This window comes from Nicotiana tabacum, chromosome 8 (genome assembly GCF_000715075.1).
Source record: "Nicotiana tabacum cultivar K326 chromosome 8, ASM71507v2, whole genome shotgun sequence".
Classification (NCBI taxonomy): domain Eukaryota; kingdom Viridiplantae; phylum Streptophyta; class Magnoliopsida; order Solanales; family Solanaceae; genus Nicotiana; species Nicotiana tabacum.
The window spans coordinates 145,506,056-145,527,128 of record NC_134087.1 but is presented as its reverse complement, the minus strand read 5'-3'; the positions used below and the strand labels follow the sequence as shown (position 1 = coordinate 145,527,128).

The window sequence follows — 21,073 nt, the reverse complement described above, 5'->3', positions numbered from 1 at the left end:
TTAGAGAGATTTTGGTGATTATTACTTGGTGGCTAAGTCACTATAGAGGGGTTCTATTCCATAATAAATCATCCGAAAATCAATAAGAATTCTCTCTCTCAGCTATTCTCTGCAATACTCTTTTAATCTTTTATTGTTCATAACAAATTATTTTATTAGCCTTATTATTCATAACATGTAGTAGAGGAGTTGATATCACTGAAGCTATTTTAGTCCAATTTTTTTTCCTAGTAAATTCTGCACAGATTTCTTAAACGGGGAACAAAACTTAAAACAGTATCGGGTACAAAACTCGGCCCGACCATAGATAATAGTCGGAGTTTTTAGCTAAAATTATCCCTTATCTTTGAGGGTAAGTATGATTTTGTCCTCTAAATATTCCACTGAGCATCTTTAATCCCTTAAGTTTGCTAAAGTGGAGTAGTTTGGTCCTTCTAACAAACTCTAGCTAAAAGCCTAAAACTAATGGTGACCCGTTAAAACTCACGTGTCACCGTAAAAAAAAAACCAACAATTAAAAAAGGTAAACCCATTCCCGAACCCTCAAAGCTCAAATACCGCAATCGCCATTGAAAAGCTTTGATTACGAAAAAAGGCAAGAAGAAAGGCATTAGGTGAAGCTTTGATTTTCTTTGTTTATCTACTTTAGAGTTGGATTTGATTTTATAGTGCGTAGAAACTTTTCTCCCTTGTGAATCATTACTTACGTTCGGTTTTATAAAAATTTCTAACATCCATCCATCTGTTAATTTTTTTTTTTCAATTTCTTCCACTAGTTTGATAAAATTTCCCGTTAAATTTATGAAACAGTTGTATCAACTATCGAAAAAATTAGAATTCCTTTTTGTTCTCTAGTCTGCTAAAAATTGAAAGGGAAATTAATTGCAAGTGATATCATGAGGCCCTTCATTGTTTTTTATAAGTTAGCCGCATATTTGTAGATTTCAACGCTTTATGCAGATAAGGAGTGGCATCTACTGTCACTTTATATATCGAGTGAGATGAGTGTTTTTCAAACTCTAGTTATCATGTTGAAAATCTAGTTTAGAATTTGTGAAAACTGTTGAGTTCTTCTAGCTTAAGTCTTTCACTTGTTTGCCATTTCTTTTGCTTAGTCTGCATGTTTACACTTAATAAGGTCTTGCAAATTCTGACATTGGAAAGATTATGACGTTTTTACTTACACTCTGTTTGGATCATTGTTCCCCATCATTTTATAATGTATTGTATTGTATCGTATCATCTTATGAATATAATGATCGGATAGATTGTATTATTTGTTACTGTTAAATAATATTTTGTTGTTTGGTTTAATTGTATCGTACTGTATTGTAACCGATAAGTTTACTGAAATACCCTCAATTGTTTAAATATTAAATTTATAAAAAATTATGCATAAAAATAATTTTAAAAAATAAAACAGAAGAAGGCAAAATGCCTTAAGAAAGTAGAACAAAGGAGCGAGACAGAGGAAGGCAAAACAAAGGAGCACAACTAATTAGAATTGAGTGAAAAGCAAATTAGGAGAAAGAATAAAACAGAAGGCGGTAAAATACTTTTAGCGTTGACGGCAGAAGTTTTGGAAAAAAACAAAGTAGGTTACCAATTAGAGATTTGGAGTTAAAATAGCAAAAAAAAATAAAAATTAAAGGGTAAAATAAAATTGTGGAGTAATGAGTTAAGGCATAATTAGAAGAAAAATAGGAAACAATCCCACCACACCAAATCGGTTGTTTCAAAAAAGAGGACTTTTTATTGTTCCGGAACAATGACTTTAACAATACAATACAACCAATTTTAACTAAACTATCAAAACAAATATTATTTTGGGATTAAAATATAATACGATACAATGTGGAACAACCGTCCAAACAAGATGTTAGCTTGCATGCCTCAAGTTTCAAACATGAAGGTTGAAATGGAGAAACTATGGGACAGACAAAAGGAGGAGGATCAAGTTGATAATCACCGTTAGTTTTTAGTCAGGTTCTGTTAGAAGGATTAAAGCCGTTCTACTTTAGCAAACTTTAAGGGATTAAAGATGCTAAAATGTATACTTTAAGGACAAGGTTAGACTACCCACAAAGAAAGAGGATAATTTTGACTAAAAACTCGTCTTTCTCCCTTTTCTATCTTTCTTTCTCGCAACTTCAAAGAAAAATTCTATTGCTTCCTTACGATATTGGGGTTCCAACACCTCTACAAGTTCTACAAATTCTCTGTAGCATAATATTTTTGATATTCAACTCTGTCATGTAAAGGTGAGACAATTCAATCAAAGTGATTCATCTGATTCTTGAACTCTTCATTTGAATTCGATGACCCTTCTCTCTCTTTGGTGTTCTATAACAAATAACGAAATACAATTTGTGTTCTTGATTCTTGTTTGTCTGTCTGTTTTTGAGATAGATATCTCGAATATACTTTGTATTTATCAAATTTTTGGTCTATATGTTGGTTTGTTGCTGCAATTTACTACTCCCATAGTCCCATATGAAATATTGTTTTTTGTTTTCTTGTTACTACTTAAGAATGCGCATTATATCTAGATTGATAATATATTCGACTGAGATTACCGTATCACCAGATGAGCTGGAGGAACAGTTTCCGTTGTTTAGCCAAGCGATACAAGTGCAGATCATCAGAAAGTTTCACGATAAATGAGCTTTGGGATGGGATTTTTGTTGCTACAAAGGATTCTTTTTTCCAGTCACAATCACAAAGAGGATACCTATCATCTTCGCTTAGTCCAACTGGAAATCCTTCTGAAGCATTTAATTATGAAAGAAATGTCCCAGGGAGGGCTAAACTGCCTGGATTTGTTACTGGCCTTGCCCAAGGGACTGGACCAGGTGCAATTGTTTTATCTCGCCAATATGGGCAGAGGTCGGGAGATGGTCCTGATTTAAGCAGGGAATTTTTTGTGCAGCTTTGGCTTGCCGATGAAAAGAAACAAAGATCTGGAGGACTACAAAAAAGAAAATTGAGAAATACCGTAGACCAGAGAAGAACAGGTTTTGGAAGTCAAACATCTTCCCAAGTTCCATTTGGAAAATGGTTCTCAGGTGCGTCCATTCCAGAAGAGACATCTTACAATGAAGTCAAGCCAGTTCTCAAGCAACCACCTACTAGCCAATCTGTGACAGGTATTTTGGAGCCAACATCACTTGAGGAGGTAGAGTTGTCAAACCCTTCAACCATTCATAGCAAAGAAATGGAGAATTTTATGTTCGACATATATGAGTCCAATATGAAATTGAATTTCCAAGTTAGTACTTTGATTGGTCTCCTAGCTGCGAAATGGCCAATCTTTTATGTCTTTGTTGCTTCTTTAAATTTGAATGTGTATGCAGTTTAGTGTTTGCTCTAGGAACTGATTAGGTTGTTTACTTCCTAATTCATGGCTCTAATGAATAATGTGTCTAATACCACTCATGCACTATGAGAAGTGTTTATACCCCAATGGCTTTTGTTCACTTTATGGGAAATCTTTGGCTCTACTTAGTGCTCTACTCACCTTGTTGTTTTAAGAGTGACAGAACCTCTAAATCCTCATATTTGCAGCTCATGGATTTTATCTTAGAGATATTTTTTCCGTGCTTAAGGAACTATATATCTATTTGCTTGGTTCTTGCTCAAGTTCTTCATCTCAAATACCGGCATTCCTGGCTCCTAAGTGAGCAGTAGAGGCTTTGCTGAGCCGAAGTCACACTTCCATCAACTGCCTTGGGAACATTTTAAGCTGCTTTGGCTAGGATGTATACACGACTCACTTTATATTTTCTTTTACAGACACTGCTAGAATGTCTCTTTTGTAGTTTATGAGCTCTTTATTTCAGGTGGAAAATTTTCATTGTAATTTGTTACTTTTCCTAATCAAACATGTACATATGTAGCTATTGTTATCAATCTGAAATTTTATGATTTCTGCCTTAGTAATCTGTTTATAGTTTATAAAAAATCATCGAGTTTCCAATATCTTAATATCTTTCTTTTTTCAGGCCAAGGTTGCACCTCTTCTTGCAAGATCTAACTTGCTAATTACAAGAGATATAGAGTGGGCTAATCTTATGCTTGGTTTTGAGCAAGTAAGTTTGTGGTGTTTGCTAATTTATTCTTATTAATATTCTTATTATTATTACTATTGCAATTATTATTGTAATAATAATAAAGTGTTATTATTATTGTTGTTGTTGCTGCCTTTTGGGGCGGCTGGTGGTAGTTATGGCGAGGTGCATGGTGGCTTTGGCTTTGGGGATAGGAACGGAGGAGGTACTTCACTGTTAGACTTCGCTAAGGCTTTCGAGCTGGTGATTGCGAACTCGACTTTTCTGAAGAGGGAGGAGCATTTGGTCACTTTCCGGAGTTCGGCGGTGAAGACTCAGATCGATTACCTTCTCTTTAGAAGGTGTGATAGAGGGTTGTGCAAGGATTGCAAGGTTATCCCGGGAGAGACCCTCGCGACTCAGCATAGGCTCTTAGTGATGGACATCGGCATTATGATGAAGAGGAAGAAGAGGTATGCTCGTGGCCGACCGAGGATTAGATGGGGAGCTTTAACCAAGGATAAAGCCCGGGAGTTGGATGGGAGGTTATCCGCTATGGGAGCTTGGAGGAGTAGTGGAGACGCGAGCACTATGTGGTCGACGACGGCGTACTATGTGAGGGAGGCGGCGAGAGAGGTGCTAGGTGTATTGAAGGGTTTTTCTGGCAGGCACCAAGGAGACTGGTGGTGGAATGACATAGTCCAAGGTAAAGTGAAGGCGAAGAAGGTAGCGTACGCGAAGTTAGCAGGGAGCACAAGCGAGGAGGAGAGGAGTGCGAATAGAGAGAGGTACAAAGTGGCTAGGAAGGAGGCAAAGCTGGCGGTCACGGAGGCTAAGAATGCAGCGTTTAGTCGTCTATACGAGGAATTAAGGGAGAAAGGCAGGGAAAAGAAGTTGTTTCGGCTGGCTAAAGCGAGGGAGAGGAAGGCCCGGGATCTGGACCAAGTAAGGTGCATAAAAAACGAGGATAATAGAGTATTGATGGGAGAGTCCCAGATTAAGTAGAGATGGCAGACGTAATTTTACGGTCTTCTGAATGAGGAGGGGGACCGGGATATAGCGCTAGGGGACTTGGGGCATTCAAAGAGTCCCCGAGATTTTAGGTATTGCAGGCACATTAAGGTGGAGGAGGTCGTAGGGGCGTTGCGTAAGATGAGTAGGGGTAGAGCGACCAGGCTAGATGAAATTCCGGTTGGGTTTTGGAAGTGTGTGGGTAGAGCAGGATTGGAATGGCTGACTGGGTTGTTCAATGTAATTTTTAGGACGAAGAGGATGCCGGAGGAATGGAGGTCGAGTACAGTGGTACCGTTGTACAAGAACAAAGGTGATATCCAGTGTTGTAACAATTATAGAGGTATCAAGTTACTTAGCCATACCATGAAAGTCTGGGAGAGGGTGGTGGAGGTGAGGGTGAGGAAGACGACGTCTATATCCGACAATCAGTTTGGGTTCATGCCGGGCCGCTCCACTACGGAAGCTATCCACCTTATTAGGAGGTTGGTGGAACAGTACAGGGATAAGAAGAAGGATCTGCACATGGTGTTTATTGACTTGGAGAAAGCGTATGATAAGGTTCCTAGGGAGGTACTCTGGAGATGACTTGAGGCGAAGGGCGTGCCGGTAGCCTACATACGAGCGATCAAGGACATGTATGATGGAGCTAAGACTAAGGTTAGTACGGTGAGAGGCGACTCGGAGCATTTCTCGGTTGTTATGGGATTACACCAAGGCTCAGCGCTTAGCCCGTTCTTATTTGCCTTGGTGATGGATGCTTTGACACACCATATTCAAGGGAGGGGGTGCCATGGTGTATGTTATTTGCTGACGACATAGTTCTAATTGACGAGACGAGGGCCGGTGTTAACGAAAGATTGGAGGTTTGGAGACAGACTCTCGAGTCTAAGGGTTTCAAATTGAGCAGGTCTAAGACAGAGTACCTGGAATGCAAGTTTAGCGCTGAGTCGAGGGATGTAGGCGGGGACGTGAGGGTTGGGCCACAGGTCATCCCCAAGAGAGATAGCTTCAAGTACCTTGGGTCGGTGATTTAAGGGGACGGAGAGATCGACGAGGACGTCACTCACCGCATAGGGGCGGGCTGGATGAAATGGAGGCTTGCATCTGGAGTCTTGTGTGACAAGAAAGTGCCACCGATACTCAAAGGTAAGTATTATAGAGCTGTAGTTAGACCGGCCATGTTGTATGGGGCAGAGTGTTGGCCGGTTAAGAACTCCCATGTCCAGAGGATAAAAGTAGCAGAGATGCGGATGCTGAGGTGGATGTGCGGGCACACTAGGATAGACAAGATTAGGAATGAAGATATTCAGAAGAAGGTGGGCGTCGCCCTTGTGGATGACACGATGCGGGAAGCGAGACTTAGATGGTTCGGGCACGTGCAGAGGAGAAGCCTCGATGCACCGGTGAGGAGGTGTGAGCGGTTGGCTGTGGTGGGTACGAGAAGAGGTAGAGGGAGACCTAAGAAGTATTGGGGAGAGGTGATCAAGCAGGACATGACACGACTGCACATTTCCGAGGACATGGCCCTTGATAGGAAGGCCTGGAGGTCAAGCATTAGGGTTGTAGGATAGGGGTAGTAAAGCTTTCCTTACTTCATTCCGGGGGTGAGACGGGGTTGGATTAGGGTTGGTCTTAGATGGCTTGCAGTTTATGTTGGACCCACACTATTCTTGTTGTTTGTCTTAGCCCCGGGCCTTAGATTATGGTTACTGTTATTACATGTCATCCATCTTTCGGTTTTTATGTGTATGTTACTATTACTGTTTCTATTGGAGTTACTAATGAATTCTCTCCTCTTGTTTTTTTTTTACTTTATTTTCGTCTTTCTGAGCCGAGGGTCTATCAGTAACAGCCTCTCGGCCCCTATCGGGGCAGGTGTAAGGTCTGCGTACACATTACCCTCCTCAGACCCCACTATGTGGGATTTTATTGAGTAGTTGTTGTTGTTGCTGCCTTTGAGGAAGAAAGTGTTGCTTAATGTCGTTCTCCACTTATTGGACATGTCTATCACAAGAATGCTAGGTCCTTACTTTCAAGGCAATGTGTTCATGTTTACACATGTCATGTGTATGTGCAGGTTGTGGTTTGGAGAGAGGGAAGAATTTGTGACTTGGAGTGAGGGGGAGAGGAGCGATATGCATCTGCATATGAAGGGAAAAAGAATAGTTAGGGGCGAGGGGTTGCAAAATGAAGCTTTTTGTCTTTGCTGTTCTTCAACTTTATGTTTTCTTTATGTTAAACACAAGGACTCGACCCTTCTAGATATTTGCAAGATTATTTGGATAACTGGATTCTGCTTTAGAGTCATTTGGTATTGGCTAGCTTTTAAGCATTATCCATCTGACTCAGGCATCATATTTTAGAACATCTGATCTTGGATAATTGATTGAAGAAGGAACAATGAATTGCTAAACAGAAGTACTAGTTATCCTTGTCAAACGGAAAAGAAAAAAAGTGCTGTCCTCCAGAATGTGAAGCTAGTAGATTGTTTCTTCTCTATTACTCCATCTTTGTGTTGGAGAAAAGTTAAAGGAAAGCACTTTATCTTTGGGTTGGAAGCAAGGTAAAGGGAGACACTGGCACCCTGGGAGATTTTTGAGCACTATGTTGCTTAATGTGTATTGGCTCTAATAGTATCGAGGGAGAAGAACAATATACTGAAGAAAGAACCATTTTCCTTTTAGAATTATCGATGATATTCCTTTATGTTTTAATGATCAAAATATAGGCACTGATCTAGCTAGGCTACCAATTTAAATATATTGTACAAGGACTAGATATTCTCTAGAATTAAGTAGGTTATGTACCTCATGGAAATAAGATGTCCTACTGGCGATGTAAGAGGTTCCAACTGAAACGGCCCTAGCCCCTAGGCTGCTTTCTTCATTGTGGTTGAATGTTTGCATTCTTTCATATTGAATTAAACGTAAGTTTAGTGAACTCCTTTGCTATTCAGAAGTCTGATGCAACCATTCGCTCTCTAATTTTGGCTCAATTTTATATTTTATCTGCATTTCGCTCACTCGGGGTTTTTCTCTTGTCTCAACCATCAGAGCAATATTTTTGCTTCAAGCTCATTTCTCATCCTACTTAAACCTACTCTGCTTGCTTCGGGCCCATTATTTTTGTTGAGTTTCTTGAACTCCTCAAAAATCAACCCTATTGAGCACCCAAAAAGCTTGAAGAGAAAAAGAGAACAAAAATATTTACTTCAGTTGCAAAGCCAAATTGAATTATACATGCCAGAGGATGTTAGAGACATCAATTGTACATGAGTTTCTTCCAGGGTTTTATCGTGGTCTTGAGATAAGTTTTGGGGTTGTATATCTGTAAAGTTTTCAGTTTTTTTTTTTGGGTCTATTTTGGTCTTTTTCTTTGATCTACTTATCTTCACTATAAATTTACTTTAGGGTTTGTGATTGATTTGTCAATTTACAGGAAAACAGATATGCAGTTATGGATGTCTGTTACCCACAGTCAGTAAGTAACCTCTAACGCCTTCTAGTTCTAACTTCTAAGACTGCAGTTCACTGCTTGCATGGAATGTTTGATCTAACAAGTTCGCCCTCTTTAATCAATTAGTTCTTACTTGTATATTGTCTTTCTAGCCTGTAGGTTTTATTCGTGAACAAAGTAACGTCCTTGCCAGACAGGTACTTCCAGTTCTTCGTTTTGCTCTCTATTTTGACTTATTTGTCATATTTAGCTTTTTGCTCAAAAATATCTTTTATTTCTATTCTCGTTTGGGTTCCAATGAGGATGTGAAGAATGTTCTTAATTCAATGATTAGGCAGTATTGTAGAGTAATGCAAAGGAGAAGCTAACTGCATATCTTTATGAACATATATCATGTACGTTGTTTTCACATGGCTTTACTTCACTGACATGGTCAATCAATATCTTTATTGTAGTTTCTAGTTGATGAATATGCATGCAATGCATCCTTAATCAACTTTAACTTTTTGAATATCCTATACCATGTCTCTGATATTGGTTAAATGAGATTGAGAAGTCTAAGCAGGATCAAATTGTTTAGGTATAGGTCTACCTGCATGAATTTGGAGGACAAAAGAATTGGTGTCATTAATTTTATTTTCCTCTCAATGGCCAAAGATTGTAGAGGCTGAGTGATTGTGTTTAGATGATTGACATGGTTCAAGCTTTAATTGTAAATGCATCTGTAGCTCTATGAACCTATACCAGATATCCTGTGGTTAGAGGAGAGTAGCATGCATTAAATGTTGGTCACTTTGAGGTTGAGAAGTATACGAAGAAGTGAATAGTCTAAATAGAAGTTTATGGATTTAGCTTCAGTAAACGACATTGTTGTCAAAGGCGCGCTTAAAGCACGCGTATGCCTTGAAGCGAGGCTCAAAACATGTTGCGCCTCGCTTAGCGGACGCCTCTGTGGTGCAATCAGGGCTCTAAGGCATACTTTTTCTTGCCAATGAGCATAACCTGAAGTGGCGACACGAAACAATTGATATATCACTTTATTGTAATTGTTTTTTTTTTGTCTATATATTTGTTAGTCATGCTTATAATCATTAGTCTTGGACTACACATATATATATTTATACTTTTTCTCCCTTGCGCCTTTTTCCATTAAAGCCCACACTTTATTTGCGCTTTGCGCTTAAATCCCCAATGGACCTTCGAGCTTTTTTGCTCTTTCGCCTTTGATAACACTGGTAAACGGGAGGGGGAGGGCTGCAACAGGGAGTAGTGATGGTGATTCTGCCTGTACAAATCGTGTCTGGGGTATATGACAATGCAAGTTGCAGCTCTTTGAAGTTGAAAGCTCGATATTGAAAAGTGTTAGATATTTATACATTATATGGAGATCAACAAAAACTGGTCATTTATGTAGTTGGTCTTCTTTCATGTTGGTAGATGGTTGGCTGATCTACAGATGCATATCCACCCTCATTTGTAGGACGGCGTTACTGATGTTATTATCTTCTTCAATGTCTTAGAGAATATGATTAACTTAGCAGTATGTGCTGAAGGCTGCAAAATGGGAAGTGACAGAAATTCTGCATGTGGAGAGTGGAATAGGAGATCTTGAATATGAAAGATTGATATTGAATGGTGGCGGCATATTAGGCTAGATATTATACAAGGGTTCCTTTACATTGTTGGTATTTCTCCTGTTGTTGGCTAGTATAATGCATTCCCCTATATATAATCATGGAGAAAGGTATCTTCATCAAATTCTAATCTCATCATGTGGAAAAGGAATATGATCATTGCCTACACCATTCAATAAGAGCCAGAATGTGACATTTTACCAGTTCATGGTCTTCACTCCTGTCTAGATATTCTTACAGTTCATGATGTGCCATTCATGAATGTATTTTCTGACTTCTGTGCACATATATTTCACTTAAATGTTCTCCTCTGTCAACCTATGCAAAAAAAGGAAAGAATGAAAAGATACTCTTAAAGTTGAAAGATGCTTGGAGTTGTCATGCGTTAGACTCAGTGCACTTGTGTGTTTGTTCTCTAAGCTGCACTGCGGGAGTGGAATAATGATAAACTAAGAAGTTCTCTAACCTGAGGTCAATAACCAATAATATGGCTGATGAGTTACCCTGAATGAAGAAATATCGTTTGTTCAATATCTTAAAAAGTTTGGAAAAAATTTGATAGTGGTGAACTATTGCTTATCAACTGTGCGCATGAAATTTGATATAAAGCAGAGAACTACATGCATAATAAACATTTCATTAGTTTTACTGGAGTCAATGCATATCCCTCTTGTTTAATCTTTCCAGTTTTTCCTGTCTTGCCATGCACGAGTTTTTCGGTTCATCATTTTTGAAGTGCTCTCTGTCAGAGGACTGAATAACACATTCCAAATTTAGGCTGGGCAAGAAGTTTGTGAACGATATTTTGAAACCTGATAATCTTCTTGTATGTCAATCTATGACAGATATGCGTACTGTCTTCCAGTGAGAAGTTATTAAAACAGAGAGGAGATAGAGAGAGAGAGAGGCAGAGACTCCTCACTTGCTTTAGGCTCCAGAGAAATTGAACTACGTTGAAAATGTTGGAACTCTTTCTACGCTGTTAATGATATTATACATCTGATTAAAGCTGATCAATTAGGTGTATATCTTTGTTTCTCTCCGAGGGTGGGGCAAGAAGTCACGACATTCTATCTTAAAACTAAGGGTTTAGCACTTCGCCATCTAAGCGCTATACCCATTCTATTTGCCTATTTGGCCAAGCTTCTACAATCAGCTTATTTTGAAAAGTGTTTTTCTCAAAAGTGCTTTTTTTAAAAAAGTACTCTTGGTGAGAAACAATTTGTGTTTGGTTAATTAATGTGAAAAGTATTTTTGAGCAGCAATTAGTGTTTGGCCAAGCTGTTAAAAAGTGCTTATAAGTGTATTTTTCTCAAAAGTGCTTTTGGGAAGAAGCTATTTTTTTCCTGCTTCTCAGAAACTGCTTCTACTCAAAAATACCCTTTTTTCCTTCTAGACGCTTGGCCAAATACCTTAATTTTGGGGAAAAATACTTTTGCCCAAAAAGAAGCTTGGCTAAATAGGCAATATGTTCTTGAAGGGGATCATGGGTTTGACTCTACTCATCAGTCCTAGTATTAGTTAGGATAAGTTGGTTTTAATACACTTGTGATGGCTACATGAGTGAACTTTAGGAGACACTTGGTTGCTGTTTGATGCGTCATGTTCTTGGTTCTATCCTCTGTTAATTGGTCATGTACACTTAGAGATTTCATCAATGAGTATTGTTCTTTACCTATCAAAAGAGATAAAAGAGAGAAGAAAGCATCAATAGATGGGTGCTAAAAAAGGTATTGCGTCTACTAAGAAAAAAGGAAGAGAGATGCTCTTCCCTCTCTCTAACTTTCCAGTCTTTGGGAGACTGGAAAATCCCCTCATAATCTTCGCATTCCCTTCTCCACCCTCTTACCACTACTGTTCCACTCTTCCACTTCTATTTTTCACTCTTTTTCATCTTCTACAACGCACATTTTCTTATCTTTCTTTCTAAATCTTTTTTGTACGGGCTTTCAGGTCATCTTCAAGTTTGATCATCTACAAGCTGTAATCTTTTTTCTTTTTCTTGTGGAACACATGCCTTTGTTTGTGTGGACAACAAATCTTTTGAGGTGATAGAGAACATCACCGAAAAAGAATGCAGGTATGAATGGATTAAATGCAAGCCCAGATTTGTTAGTTGAATTTTCGTCAACAAGGTTTCTGATCTGGCTTTGTCAAGTCATGTATGTTGCTTGGTACTAAGAGCCACTGACAGATGGTAGCTGCACAATCATTATGTTACCACAGAATTTCGACGTTTATGGTAGATTTATGCGTATCGTCACTTTTTAGGGGAGAAGATGGAGTGCAATTATTGTTTCAGAATTTCAAAGAACTCTGGGTCTGTTATTACAGATAAGCTATGGAATTTCATAGAAAAATCTCCCAATTTAGAGACTCTATCTAAGCCTAAAAGTTGCGCAGAAGTTACCAGATTGAGAAAATGATCTCTAGACTCTGTTCGTGCCAGTAAAACAAAAGACCAGGAAACCAATAGAATTCTCATTAATGAAGCCTTCACTTTGTTCAGGAAAGAATTTTTCAAAAGGTGTTTAGTAGGGAGCTTTATGACATGCCAATCCCTGCCTTATTAAATGATGTGATGCTTTGAGTTCGTAATAGATGGAGGATAGAAGTTGTGTAAAAGAACACTTTGGTGGTCTTTTCCTGATTGAATTTCCCTTAGTTTACATGACGATGTCAATTTTAAAGTCTAACTGGGTTTAGAGGGGCATGTCTTGCTTCTGTTTTGATCAGACTTCGAATATTTGCTTTTCCAAGGGAAAAAAAGGTCCTTTCTTCCACTTGGATCAGACTCATGGAATTACCTCTTCATTTGTGGTCTGAAAATCTCTTCCAAGAAGTTGGAAGTTTTTTGGGAAGACTTGTTGACTTAGATAGATAGAAGTAAATCTGAAAAGGCAAGGATTTGTATCCGAAACCCACCCTCTAAGATACCCAGGTTTCCTGAATTCATCTCTAATGAAAATTTTGGTGCATTCTAGTGTGGGTGGAAAAGCATTTTTCTTATGGTTCGGCAAATGTGGTTCTGTGAAGAAGAAAGCTAAAGTGGTGATTTTGTTCGGAGCGGATCTTTCCATGGTCTATCAACAAATGTAATAGCTCCCCCCCCCCGGTAGGGGGTGGGGGTGGGGAAGAACCCATCAGGCGTGGAGGATTTTCAAATTTCAAAATTTCGTGGGTCAGTCATCTCTCAAATACCTGATATTACTCCAAGTTATGTTTCTAACCCTCAAAGCATTTCTCTCACTTAAATTTTCACTTACTGAAATATCCATATGCTATTTCTTTTGGCTCATTCAACCCTTCCCTCACGCTCTCTCAGTTACTTTCAGAAAACCCCACTTCTATAATGTCACCCGAATCAGGCCCGACTTAAAAAATCAGCCCTCTTAATCGAAAGAGGGGTTTTCAACTCTGCTGTAGATGCATTTTGTGTGAAGAGCCAAAAGAGGATGTTTATCATCTTTTAACGCATTGTAATATCACTCGGCAGATATTGAACGTGTTTTTAGCAATACTTGGCATCACTTGAACAATGCCTGAATCCACCTGTGACTTACTACTTTGTTGGAAAAGACACAGCCTAAGCTACCCTTCTGTAAAACTTGCAACTCCAATCCCCTTGCCATCTGGTGGACTTTATGGATTGGAAAATTTTTTTTTTGAAGGCAAAAATAGAAACATACTTAGCCTTAAACATAGTTGCATTTCTTTTTTAGCTTTCTGGTGCAACCTTACATGATGTAGATTTTAATGATTTATCCGACAGGGGAATTGCACTCTCTGTTACTACCTTTTCTAGCACTGGCTCAGTGCAGGTTGCATTTAAAAAAGTTTCCCCATTACTTGTCCCAAAAAGGGACCCAAAAAAAGTATCAATAGATGAAAGAGCTTTTGAGAACCTGGCATTTGCTACAGGTTTCGCAAGTGAAGCTGCATCTTGTTGCATTAATTGTACACTAATACCTTAAACTGGCAGCAAGCTGATTTTTTCTTTTTTTTTTTTCTTTATTAGAGTGTTCCAGAAATTTTATTATTTTAGTATCTCTTCACCTAAATGTGTTGTTTTTCTTTATTGTAGTTTCTTCGTACAAGGCGTCCATTTGTGGCTTGCATAACTGACGGCCTGGGTAATGAGCTCTTTAGGGTAAGAAATTCAAAACAGGGGTTTTCTATTGTTCATTGAGCTATTCAGTTAGCTCTAGTTTCAGAATATATGTATACCCGAATATATACTTTAGCCATCTTCTCTTGTCGAATAAGGTTCGGAGGCCCTTTTGGTGGATCAACAGCTCAATTTACGGAGAGATAAATGGAAAAGTATGCACTTCTACAATCCATTCTGGTGAATTGTCATTTTTTACTTCATATATTCCAATAGTTTTAAGGTCTTGCTGTAAATGTTTCCAGGAGGTTGGTGTTGTCCACAGAAGATGGCATCTCTGGAAGAGAATTTATGATTTGTACTTGGGGTAATCTTCTTTTCCAGTATTTCCACGTATTCATGTTAGTCACATATTTATCTTTCTCTGTCAAATCTCTTGTTTCGAGGGGTTGTATGATTCGAAGATCGAATTAGGTGGAGACGGTAACAATGATTTTACTAAGGGATTGTAAATTGGTAGAATAACTTGCATGGTTCATTAATTGAGAGTGGATTTAAGTTGGATTAAGGTTTTTAACATGTAAATTGAAGTCAGTTGGGTTCATAAAGCTGAAAATATTCTAATTTCACATTCTACAATGTGAAAGAAAAAAAAGTTCAAGTTTCATGGGTGGTATGGTAGTATCAAGTTCTTGAAATTTATCACATCTCCTGGTTTTTCTATAAAAAGGAGAGATGGTCGACAAGAAGGGAGCAACCTTTGGGCTTTACCTTATTATCGGGTAACATTTTCTTCTAGAACTTGTTAAATCATACTAGGTAATAGACATTTTACATCAGACACCTCCTTTTTCAAATAAATATCGTGCTTTTCATCTATAGCCATCGCAAATCCATGTTCACTTTGCTAATATGAAATATCTTGTTACTTATTTTCTACGAAGAAAAGTTTTTTTATTCCACCTTTTGCACTTCCGTCTAAATTAACCAAATTTAACCCTTACTTTGGATCCATTCATAAAAATTAGTATGCAAATCGAGCCATAATTTAGTAAATATGGAGAGTCAGTTAAATCCTGAAAATTATGTAAAACTTGAACCGGAATATTGCTTGAGATGAAGTATGATTTAGGTTGTCGACTTGAGAGAACTAGTAAAGATTTTTGAAGTTTCTATCTTAGACTTAGTTAATAGGTAACAGGAACCAGGTAGCAGTTGAATTCAATAGCTATGCAAGGCTTTGCTATGGTAAATGTCTACAGGTGCTTGTTGGTAAGATGGTGGACAGATACAATCGAATATAGGAAAGAGACATTTTACCCATGGCTTTTTTAAATGATTGAGAAACTATCTTAGCTTATCAGTATAAGAAGCAAATTGCTGCCGATTTACTTTAGCTCTGTAGCTGAATATCAGCTATAGTATGTGAACTTTCACAAACTTCTTGTCTTAACCAGCTATCCATATTGACAGCTAGATTAGCGATATAGGTATGTTATCTGCCTGAATCTGCAAATGTCACTTCAGATTCAGATATTGCAGGTATTAGAATTTGAATCAGAAGATCTGCCAGTAGATGTGATGAAATTAGTCATCATTAAGAGATATAAGCTTCCTTTATGATTTTGAGCCCTTTTTCGGGGTTGGATCATAAACTACTGAACCTGACCAGGCCATCGGAGAACCTTCAGTTACATTTACCAAATCATTCTTATCAACTCATAATAAATAACCATTCTTTACTTTGTTTCGGCGATTTTTGTGAAGTGGCAAGTCTAAGTTTACATTAGATCCAATATTAGGAGTTTGCTTTTTACAATCTTGTTAGAGATTTTTGTGTCAGTAGAAAATACACTCCTTGTATTGGAGAACCTAAACTATTGTTTACATCTTTTTCTTGCTATGCCATCTAAATCATTGATGACTCCAAGGCTATATTGTGAGTTGGGGGCCAAGGCTCCGACAGGACCTTGCCCGAATAAATCTTCCGATGAGGAGTTTGAAGGGCCCGGAAGAGGAAGTCCTTGCCCTCCCCTCCTACTCAAAACCAAAACGAAAGAGAAAAGATCAAAAATTGCGGGAAACATAAACAGTGACCTGGAGCTACTTCGCTTCATATATGATTCCACCTTCTAGTATTTATTGAATATGGGGGTTTATTTGGATTCCACCTGTGCTTCTAATTTACTTTTTATTTTTGTTTCTTTATTTTGAACTGTTAATTTCTTCCTTTAATTTTTCTTTTTTTATTTTGTACTGTTAATTTCTTCCCTTTGTTTTCTGTCTCTGTAGTGTTCATCTAACTTTTTAGTTCTTCTCTATGTTGAACTTGTGTTTCGAAATTTTGTTTTGTAATAAGCTAGAGTAACTTTTTGATGCAGTCTTTTATTTATTCCAAGTCTCTAATTGCTTTTGTTGCCTCAGTTTCATTTACATTATTAACTTATTCTAAGTTTAAAATTAATAAATTATTTTTAAAAACTTAAATTTCAGAATAGGAAAATTAAAAAGTAGAAAATAAAAAGAAATATGCGGGGCGGGTTGAAGATGTACAAAAATGCTATGCAGGGAAGGGTGAGTTGAAATTTTGTGGGTTAAGCCTCAACTCGCCCCGCCCCACTGCACCCCTAACTAAGAACATGTCTATCACATGTTGTAGGAATAAGCAGTTTGCTGTTGTTGAAAATCCTGGCTTCTGGAATTGGACATTTACTTTAAAGGACATCGATGGGAAGGTGCTGGCTCAGATAGATCGTGATTGGAGGGGTTTTGGTTTTGAGGTGATTCTTTATTTTCGAGCTTTTAATGATATTTACCTGAGGATGCATGAATCAGAATGGTTCTACATACCAGGGAAAGCACTTTATGTCTTTGTCATGAAGTTGAATGTTTCTACATTCTAGCCTCTAGGCTAAACTTTTTATTGTCTTCTTTGGTCTAAGGTACTTCCTAGTCAAAATTCTGCGTTTATAGCTGTTTATTATTTCTCATTTTCCCTCACATTGTGGTACACCCCCGCCCCAACTAAAGTCGAATATTCAACTACACACGTAACCTTTTCGGGTCCTATTACCCTCCTGAACTATAAAGTGAAATTAACACACCCTTGACTGATGATGTGGTACAGAGTTTGTGCTCACTCTCTTGGAGGTGTGAGGCCAAAATGAGTTAAAAGCTGACTAATATGTAGACGTGTCATTTTTCAATTGGCCACTTTATATTTAGTTACATCAAAATAACTATTACTAAAACTGAAACTGATGTATCTTTTTTTCCTTTCTTTTTTTTCTTCTTTTTTGAAATATAATCAAAATTTCTTTCTTCTTTTTCTTTCTTTTACATTAAACTAGTAATATTTTCCCTTTCATCTATCATCTCAAACTTCCCTCTTTCACCAGATCGGCTGACTACCCCACATTAAATGGTGAACTGTCAGCTTATGATCAATATTCTGAAAAATTTCCAATTGCTTGAAGAAATACTTTTGAACCATTCTAGTGTTTTCTGATGAATTCTAGTGTACAACATTCATTCGATCCTGTAAATTGAGACTAAATGGCAAAATTGCAGACCATCTTGACATGAAAGTAATGAAGAATAGTTTGCAATTTCTGAAACTAATCGAAAATTGGATAATACTGTTGAACCTCCATCGTCGTCCTTCTACTGTAAAACCCAAGAAATCCATCCCAATTCCAGACACGAAAGAGAAGATGGGTGTGAAAGAAAGAAAGAAAATGAAAAAATAAACGAAAAGGAATGCAAAAAGAAAAAAAAATTGAAAAGAATGAGAAAGAAAAATGGAAAAAATTATAAAATATACACCAGCGCGTGTATGTTGTACCAGAAATCTGGCTGTTCAGTATCAGGGTAATATTAATTCCATTTTTAAATAGTTCGGGGGGGGGGGGGGATACCCCCGCAAAGATGTGTGTAGTTGGAAATCAGACTTTATTTCGGGGGTACTTATGTCTTTTCGATATGTGTCTCTTCTGCTGCATAATCAGATTTCAGTTCATGGTGGACCTGAAAACATTTTTGTGAACTGTTTTGGGCCTGTTGGAATACTACCTCAGCTTCCATCATTTTTTATGACGAAGAATTAATGTTTGTTGTTTGTATGACAGATTTTCACTGATGCTGGCCAGTATGTGATTCGGTTCGGGAATGCATATACTAGTATTTGTCCTGTTACAGGGGTAAAGCACTTCTACTAAATTTAAAACCTTCACTTATTTTTTCCATTTACTCATAAGCGGAGAAAACACCTGTACTAAAATAAAAATAAAAATAAAAAAAATAAAAACCAAAGAGCAAAAAAGAAAAACAGGAAAAACTCCCTATTTTCGTGTGTGGTTAGATTGTGTGAGCCTGTGAGGTGCTAGAAAGTATATTGGCCTTTCATGTTGTGGTATATTGTAATGTCCGAATTCAACTATCAAACAACCTTTTGTAGACTAATTTACCAAAAGAATAGTCGGTGAATCCGTGGCGGGAAGAGCTGAAAATTGTTATTAACTTGTGTCAAATAGTTTATTGGTTGCTGTGTTATGTGAATGTGTTTTGAGATCATCTTGAGCGAGCTAGAAATGCAAGGTGGCATATATTGTGACAAGTGGCTGGTGTTTATCAGTTGTTTTGAAATGATTCCTTTTTCTGTATTAATGTAGATTCAAGAGTTGGAAGTAGCTCGCCCATTAATCCTATCAGAAAGAGCAGTAGCTGTTGCGCTTGCTATATCTCTGGATAATGATTATTTTTCAAGACATGGAGGCTGGTGAGTAATTTGGTAATCGATTTATCCTGTGTTTGCATAACTAAGGAACTGTTTACCCATTACGAGGAAAGCTGCTCATATGCTGCCACAGTATTGCTTTTTGAGAACTGACTGCTAACTTCAAGTCAAATTTGATTTATTCTCAGGGGAATACCATTTGTTGTAGTCAGTGAATGAGATTAAATATGTATACTTAACTAGAAGATGTATAGAGCACCAAAGTGGGAGTAATCAAGACCCTGTTTTCTCAAGATCTCTACAGTATTCTTCATTATGTTTTAGATCATCCTACTGGTCAAAGAGATCATCATCCTCATGAAAAAGATCATCCTGCTGTAAGAAAATGCTGCTCGGTCAGGTACTCACTGGTTACTCTTTCAAGTATTAGTCTCTGCCTGTTTGTTGGCCTTCTAGGTTTTGCTACACAGCTTGTTGTGATGATGATAATGTTAGGAGAAGTCTTCGCGCTGGAGTAGCTCCCTCCATCTTAATGTTTTTGATGGGGCTCGTTACGTGATAACAATGCATTTTAGCTAAAAACTTTGACTTGATGTTTATGCCCTTGAACTTGTAGTGCTTTCTCTACTGAGAATCGACACGAAATGTTCTGTCAATGTCAATTTGATATGTATATCAGCTGAGAATTTAAGCGTTCCTGGACTACTTGGAATCATACATTTTAAAGTATTATCATAGGTTCAATTATCAATTATGTACTTTACTGTTGCTACCAATGCACAATTGTCTACCAGATATGTTTGTAGCTTTGTTTTAAAAGGCAGAATTGGGACTCGCCGGGAGCTCGCTCCGAGGCGGAGCACTCGTAAAACGCCCCAGGGCTTATGTGTGGGGCTTAGTTCCGTGAGACTTACGCCTCGGCCATCGGGGCTTACGGCCCGGACACGCCCAACACCCAGCTTACTGGGCTCGCCTAATAGAACTTTATGCATTTGTATGTAACTAACTTTGTAATCCTCAAATTTTCTTAATAAATCGTTGACTATTCAAAATTATTTTTTTCTTAATCATAAATCATTCAATTGAGAGTATTTTATATCATAATTAAAATAAAAATTATTGCACATTATCCACTAAGACTGCTATGATAGTTAATTTTAAATAAATCTTTCATTTAAAAAGTATTTATTTATTAACTTTTGTTATGTTTTTACTATATAATAGTCCATAATTTTTTTTTATAATTATTTTTCTAAATATTTTTTTTTCACGTTTACGAGATACAAATACTTATTAATTTAATAGCTTAGTATTAGCTAGTAACTATTTACAACTAATTAGTTATCATGGTATTGTATGGTGAATTATGTGTCACTTTATTAACTTGTTGAAACTTAAAAATAAATGATGCTAGAGAATCATATTTAAATTGTGAATGATGTTTTATATAAATTCTCTTTCAAATAGAAAGCATGTTAAATAAAAGGAGTATTTTAAGAAAAATAACAAATTATAATATCAAAATTATTTCAAGATTCTTTACTCCTTAAGAGATAAATATAAGATTTCGTATCGAATACATTACTTTTGATGTTTAAGTTGTAACGACGTTGCAGCTATTTTGCATATTATGATATATGTAGTGTTTTTCGTTTTATTCGTAGTTGAATTATAATTTATAAATATTTTAAATAGATTATTTGTTATAATTTTGTGATCTTAATGTAATTTTTATAATTATTTTTTATTTTATACTATCTTAAAATTCTTGAAATTAGTAAAATTTAAAGATCCGTGGGACTTATGCCCCATATCTCAGGGCTTACGCCTCGCCTCCTCAGAGGTAAAACGCCTCGCCTCACGCCCCCACCTTTTAAAACATTGGTTTGTAGACAATAAATTGCGTCGAGAAAATATAATCGAGACCGAAAAATATTGCAACAATCGTAGTATTTGATTTCAAATATTTGAGTGTACAATCTCTATGAATCTTCTGATTTTTCCTTCCAATAGTAAATAAATTCAAGGGTCTTTGAGCTTGAGCTTGAATATGTAGTTGTTGCCACGAACGATGATCTCA

At 37.3% G+C, this 21,073-nt stretch overlaps 1 protein-coding gene across 1 annotated transcript; it reads left to right on the top strand.

Moving 5' to 3' along the window:
- The first annotated feature begins 467 nt into the window (after positions 1–467).
- LOC107823110 (phospholipid scramblase family protein C343.06c-like) lies at positions 468–19,769 on the top strand. The gene is made up of 12 exons (XM_075219729.1): positions 468–614; positions 2,588–3,175; positions 4,002–4,088; positions 8,499–8,540; positions 8,669–8,713; positions 14,235–14,300; positions 14,417–14,473; positions 14,564–14,625; positions 16,918–17,038; positions 18,386–18,457; positions 18,929–19,035; positions 19,182–19,769. Exons 2-12 carry the CDS (start codon positions 2,588–2,590, stop codon positions 19,210–19,212), a joined length of 1,278 nt encoding a protein of 425 aa, XP_075075830.1. The 5' UTR covers positions 468–614; the 3' UTR covers positions 19,213–19,769.
- The last annotated feature ends 1,304 nt before the right edge of the window (positions 19,770–21,073 follow it).

What these genes read in the sequence shown, in the direction of transcription:
- LOC107823110 (XM_075219729.1), top strand. Translation starts at nt 2,588, where the DNA reads ATGAGCTGGAGGAACAGTTTCCGTTGTTTAGCCAAGCGATACAAGTGC. An exon ending in AGCCAACATCACTTGAGGAG is followed by an intron (nt 3,176 to 4,001) that starts GTAGAGTTGTCA and finishes TTCTTTTTTCAG; the next exon opens with GCCAAGGTTGCACCTCTTCT. An exon ending in ATGTCTGTTACCCACAGTCA is followed by an intron (nt 8,541 to 8,668) that starts GTAAGTAACCTC and finishes TTGTCTTTCTAG; the next exon opens with CCTGTAGGTTTTATTCGTGA.